Source organism: Ips typographus, linkage group LG2 (assembly GCF_016097725.1).
Source record: "Ips typographus isolate SLU linkage group LG2, UJ_Ityp_2.0, whole genome shotgun sequence".
In the NCBI taxonomy this organism is placed as follows: domain Eukaryota; kingdom Metazoa; phylum Arthropoda; class Insecta; order Coleoptera; family Curculionidae; genus Ips; species Ips typographus.
In genome coordinates, this window is record NC_138423.1 from 12,058,262 (window position 1) to 12,064,560 (window position 6,299).

A 6,299-nucleotide genomic window follows, 5' to 3' on the forward strand; every position below is an offset into this window, starting at 1 on the left:
CGCAGACAGCCTACTATACGGAGTTTCAGCCGGAGTTTATGAGGCAGTTCGGTGAGTGCGTTCCTTTTTACCACTTTTCCTTATATTATTCCAATTTGTGACAGTACCTGTGCTTGATTTGGTACTGTGGTGTTTAGTAAAAGCTAAGCCAAAAAATTTTGTGGTTGTTTATTTAGTTCTGGCAGGTAATCCAGGTTTTCTTTGCAATGGCCGAGTTAAAGGCATTAAAAGCTCAGAAAAAACAAATTAAATCGTCATTGACTCGTTTTCAAAAGTTTGTGGACAATCAAATGTCTGATGAAAGTAGTGATTTAGCGCAATTGCGGGTTCGAATGTCTCAAATTAATGATTTGTTACAAAAATTCGAAGAAATTCAAGTTAAAATTTGCATGCTTGTTGATTCAAGTGAAGAATTCGAGTCGGAAATGGACTCGGAAACGGAAACATTTGAAAGTACATACTATTATGCTCTAGGTACGGCAAATAGCATTTTGGAAAGTAACATAGTAAATACAAATATTATTAATAATCCTGTAAATGCAGGTAATGCTTCAGTTGAACAATCTACTGGTTCTAATGAAAGTGTTTCACTGAAGCTTCCTCCTTTAAGCTTACCCAGTTTTAATGGAAATTATAATGATTGGTTGTTTTTCCGAGATAGTTTTGATTCTATCATTAACCAAAATTCTAACTTAGATAAAATTCAGAAATTACATTATTTAAGACTTTCTTTAAAGGGAGATGCTTTGCAAGTTGTGCAAAGTTTAGGTATGTCAGCTGCCAATTATGAAATGGCCTGGGATTTACTTAAAACTAGATATGAAAATAAAGCGTTATTGGTAAGCAATCATGTACGTTCTATATTTAACCTACAAAGTCTGCATGAGGAGTCTCAGGTAGGCATACGTCAGTTATTAGACGGAGTTATACAACATACTCGTGCACTTCAATCTCTAGGTCAACCTGTGATCCATTGGGATACGCTGTTAATACATATAATTAGTAATAAGTTGGATGCAGCATCCAGGCGTGATTGGGAAACGGCGAATAGCAGTAATGAGCTTCCCACATTTAAGCAGTTTCTAGATTTTCTTCAAGAAAAGTGTCGTTTGCTTGAAGCCTTGGGTATGTCTGAAACGTCTAAGCCAACAGGTCGTGGGCGACCAAGAGGTTCGTATACTGCGACAGGTCAAGCATTGAAGTGTAGCTTTTGCAAAAATGATCACCTAATATATAATTGTAAAGATTTTTTAAAACTTAACCCCAAAGATAGATCAGCAGAAGTCATTAAACTAAAATTGTGTTTAAATTGCTTGCGTAGGGGACATCACCTTAAGGATTGTAAATGCCAACCTTGTTCTAAATGTCAAAGGCGACATAATACCTTATTGCATTTCTCAAATACTAGAAACGAAGTGGTTTCTGATCCCCAGGAATGCCCAAGCTCTGAAAATGCTAATGTTTCTAATAACTCTTTACATTCACGCAGAGATGATCATGTCAATACACTATTATCCACTGTATTGGTTCAAGTATCAGATGTCAATGGTCAAATTCATGAATGCAGAGCATTGTTGGACAGTGGGTCAGAATCCAACTTTATTACAGAAGACCTTTGTGATACATTAAAACTTTTAAAACATAATACCAATATAACAATAAATGGTATAGGTCAGGTCACTTCTAGAATAATTCATAGAGCGTCGGTACAAATGGAATCAAGACTAAACGCGTTCAAGATTAATATTCCTTGCTTAGTAATAAAACGCATTACTAATAACATACCTCATGTTTCTTTTGATGCCAGCAAGCTGAATATTCCTAAAAATTGCTTTCTTGCTGATCCTAATTTTAACGAATCAGGTAATATTCAAATTTTGGTTGGCGCCCAAATTTTCTGGGATCTTCTTTGCGCAGGTCAAATTAAATTGGGAAATGACTTGCCAACTCTACAGAAAACTCATTTTGGATGGGTGATATCTGGACCTTTGCCTTTACGATCTCATTCAGTTTTGTGTAATTTATCATTGTCAGATTTGGATAATTCTTTATCAAAATTTTGGGAGATAGAAGATTACCCCAGAACAAAAACCTTATCAACTGAAGAACAATTATGTGAAAATCATTTTGTTTCTACCACCAAACGTTCTATTGAAGGGCGATTTATCGTTCAGCTGCCTTTCAAGGAATCATTGGACTGTTTAGGGTACACTAAAGATAAAGCTTTGAAACGTTTCTATAGTATAGAAAGAAAACTGCATAAAAATGTTGATTTATATAATGAATATAAGTCATTTATTGACGAATATTTGCAGCTAGGTCACATGTCATTAGCTGACAGTGATGAACAGGGTGATTATTACTTGCCCCATCATGATGTTTATAAGGAATCCAGCACAACCACTCGATTGAGAGTTGTGTTCGATGCCTCCGCCAAAAGTTCTACTGGTAAATCACTGAATGACATCATGATGGTAGGGCCAACCATACAGGACGATATATTCTCCATTATATTGCGGTTCAGACTGCATGATATTGTTGCCACTGCCGATATTGCCAAAATGTATCGGCAGGTGCTAGTCGATGAGTCTCAACAAAGGTTGCAAAAGATATTATGGCGTGATCATCCTTCAGATTTAATTCAAGCTTATAAACTACACACTGTCACTTATGGGACAGCAGCAGCTGCTTTCCTAGCGATAAGATGCCTTTCGCAACTTGCATTTGACTGCAAAGATACACATCCAAAAACGAGTGAACTGATTTTGAAAAACTTTTACGTCGACGACTTATTATTTGGTGGAAATAGTGTTGACGAAGTCTTAGAGATAAAGAATGATGTAATCAACATCTTGAAGAAAGGTGGTTTTGAGCTTCGAAAATGGAACTCGAACGATAGACGAATATTGGAGAATACTTCTGAAACTCAAGCCAACTTTAACATCAACACAGGAGATAACCATTCGGCCGCGACATTGGGTCTGCGTTGGTTATCAGAAAGTGATGAATTTAGCTTTAAAGTCGGTTCATACAATTCTGAGCGAGTCACAAAACGAGCCATTTTATCGGCTACCGCTCAATTGTTTGACCCATTGGGACTTTTAAGTCCAGCAATAATAATTCCGAAGATGATTTTACAAAGACTGTGGCAGAGAGGAGTTCAGTGGGACGAGTCTATTCCATTGGATTTGCACACTCAATGGCTTACTTTTCGTCAAGATTTAAATAATATTAATAATTTGTCAATTACTAGGCAAGCTACATGCAAACAAAAGGTTTACACGGAGTTCCATGGGTTTGCAGACGCTTCCGAGCTTGGATACGGCGCTTGTTTATATTTGAGAACTATGGACAAGGATGATAATATTTCTAGCAAACTTTTATGCTCTAAAAGTAGAGTTGCTCCTTTGAAAACGCAAACTATACCACGGCTCGAGTTGTGCGCAGCGGTATTGCTTGCAGAGATTGCCGATAAGTCTAGGATTGCACTTAATCTAGTGCCTAATAAAACTTACTATTATAGTGATTCAAAAATTGTATTGTCATGGATTAGATCTCCTTCGAACAATTGGAAGACGTTCGTTTCTAATCGAGTATCCAGAATTCAAGAATTAACTGACCCTAAGGAATGGAATTATGTGCACACCACCCAAAATCCTGCAGATGCGATTTCCAGAGGTATGAGTCCGAAAGCTCTTTTGGAGCATGATCTGTGGTGGTTTGGCCCTTCATGGCTTGCTCAACGTGAGCAGTGTTGGCCAAGATATGACACAGTCTTACTTGACGAACTTCCTGATAAAAAGGCCAAAGCAATTACCATTTCATCGTTAGCTGTGACCTGTGATACAGATTTTAATTTATTTGAAAGATTCTCTTCGTTTTCTAAACTACTTAGGGTAACAGCATTTATGTTACGATTTATTCACAATTCAAGTTTGAGACGTGAATTTAAATCAAACCGACGAGTTGGGCATTTACAATCTCTTGAACTCAGACAATCTTTAAAACGTTTAGTGTCTATAGTACAAAGAACATCATTTTGCAATGAATATGATTGTCTTGGTTCAGATAGGGCATTGCATCCGAAAAGCAAACTTTTACCCTTAAACCCCTTTTTTGACGGACGGGTTATAAGAGTAGGTGGACGGCTTGGTCGATCCAATTATCGGTTCGACAAAATTCATCCAATAATTTTGCCGGCTAAACACAATTTTACTAAGCTTCTTTTTAAGTATGAACACCTCAGGCTCCTACATGCTCCGCCCAATTTATTGCTGTCCTCGATCAGAGAAAGGTTTTGGCCAATATCTGGGCGAAACCTAGCGCGAAGAACTGTACACGATTGCCTAAAATGTTTTAGATTTGCTGCCCAAGGTCAGAAATATTTGATGGCTGACTTGCCCGAAACTCGATTAACCCCTTCGAGGCCATTTTTAATTTCAGGATGTGATTATGCTGGTCCATTTCTAATCAAGGACCGAAAAACTAGAAATTTCAAGTTGACTAAATGCTATATTTGCCTATTCATTTGTTTCGTCACTAAGGCCATCCACCTCGAATTGGTGTCTGATCTTACGACGGAGGCATTCTTAGCTGCATTGCGGAGATTCTTCTCTAGGCGTGGACTTTCTAAATCGATTTATTCCGATAATGGAACAACCTTTCAGGGTGCAAAGTCGGAACTTGCACGTTTTTTAAAAAATAATTCTCGTGATTTTATATTGGAACTAAATAATCAATTTGTGGATTGGAATTTTATTCCTCCCCGTGCACCGCACTTCGGCGGACTTTGGGAAGCGGGGGTAAAATCCGTGAAACATCACTTAAAAAGAGTCATAGGGGAAACTCCACTTACGTTTGAGCAATTAACCACAGTACTATGTCAGGTGGAGGCCTGTCTCAATTCCAGACCTCTTTCCCCTCTATCCTGTGATCCTTCCGATATGCAACCCCTAACTCCAGCGCACTTTTTGATTGGAGAACCGTTGTTAAGTATGCCCGAAGATGACCTCACTTATGTGAAGAAAAACCGCCTATCACATTACCAACATTGTCAGCAAATAGCTCAACATTTCTGGAAACGCTGGATGAAAGAATATGTGGGTGAGCTCCAGACTAGATGCAAGTGGAAAACATCAATGCCACCACTACTTAAGTTGGACAAGCTGGTCCTCGTGAAGGAAGATAATACCCCTCCGTTGAAATGGAAGCTCGGACGAGTGGTAAAACTGTGCTATGGAGCGGACGACGTCGTAAGAGCTGCCGTCATTAGGACTTCCAATGGACTTTTCAAGAGGCCAGCTACCAAGCTCTGTGTTTTACCTGAGGAAAGTCAGCCGTCAGATGTTGAAAGACTGGAGGCTTTCAAGGTGGGCGGCGATGTACCGGAGAAACTTGGCAACCATGCCGAAGCAGATGCCGGGGACGAAGAAGCGGCTGCGTCGTCGAGACCCGAGACGAAACGTGTGTGTGCTTTTTAGAAAGACAGCGTTGTGAGCGGTCGCCTTTCTTTACGCTCCGCACATTGTCGTGCTATTGCACCATTTTTTGACCAGTTAATGTCAGTTTGTCTTTCAATAAAGTGTAATTCAAGAAAACTAGCGTTTCAGTACGCAACAACATTTGTAGAAGCTTCTGACAGTTTTTGAGAGATTCTGAGTAGTATTACAGGCCTCTGAAACTTTCAACATATCTCTAGAGGCTTCTGGCAATTTTAAAAAAATTGAAAAAGGTCTAAGACATTTGTAGAAGCTTCTGACAGTTTTTGAGAGATTCTGAGTAGTATTACAGGCCTCTGAAACTTTCAACATATCTCTAGAGGCTTCTGGCAATTTTAAAAAAATTGAAAAAGGTCTAAGACATTTGTAGAAGCTTCTGACAGTTTTTGAGAGATTCTGAGTAGTATTACAGGCCTCTGAAACTTTCAACATATCTCTAGAGGCTTCTGGCAATTTTAAAAAAATTGAAAAAGGTCTAAGACATTTGTAGAAGCTTCTGACAGTTTTTGAGAGATTCTGAGTAGTATTACAGGCCTCTGAAACTTTCAACATATCTCTAGAGGCTTCTGGCAATTTTAAAAAAATTGAAAAAGGTCTAAGACATTTGTAGAAGCTTCTGACAGTTTTTGAGAGATTCTGAGTAGTATTACAGGCCTCTGAAACTTTCAACATATCTCTAGAGGCTTCTGGCAATTTTAAAAAAATTGAAAAAGGTCTAAGACATTTGTAGAAGCTTCTGACAGTTTTTGAGAGATTCTGAGTAGTATTACAGGCCTCTGAAACTTTCAACATATCTCTAGA

General features: G+C 38.5%; 1 protein-coding gene across 1 annotated transcript; it reads left to right on the forward strand.

The window, feature by feature from the left end:
• Positions 1-206: 206 nt before the first annotated feature.
• Positions 207-5,480, forward strand: LOC145724025 (uncharacterized). The gene is made up of 4 exons (XM_081972089.1): positions 207-474; positions 544-768; positions 958-1,170; positions 1,246-5,480. The coding sequence occupies exons 1-4, from the start codon at positions 207-209 to the stop codon at positions 5,478-5,480; spliced, it is 4,941 nt and encodes a 1,646-aa protein (XP_081828215.1).
• Positions 5,481-6,299: the final 819 nt, after the last annotated feature.

Coding starts and splice junctions, on each gene's coding strand:
- LOC145724025 (XM_081972089.1), top strand. CDS start 207: ATGGCCGAGTTAAAGGCATTAAAAGCTCAGAAAAAACAAATTAAATCG. Junction 475..543: donor TACATACTATTATGCTCTAG/GTACGGCAAATA, acceptor CTGTAAATGCAG/GTAATGCTTCAGTTGAACAA. Junction 1,171..1,245: donor AGGTCGTGGGCGACCAAGAG/GTTCGTATACTG, acceptor ATAATTGTAAAG/ATTTTTTAAAACTTAACCCC.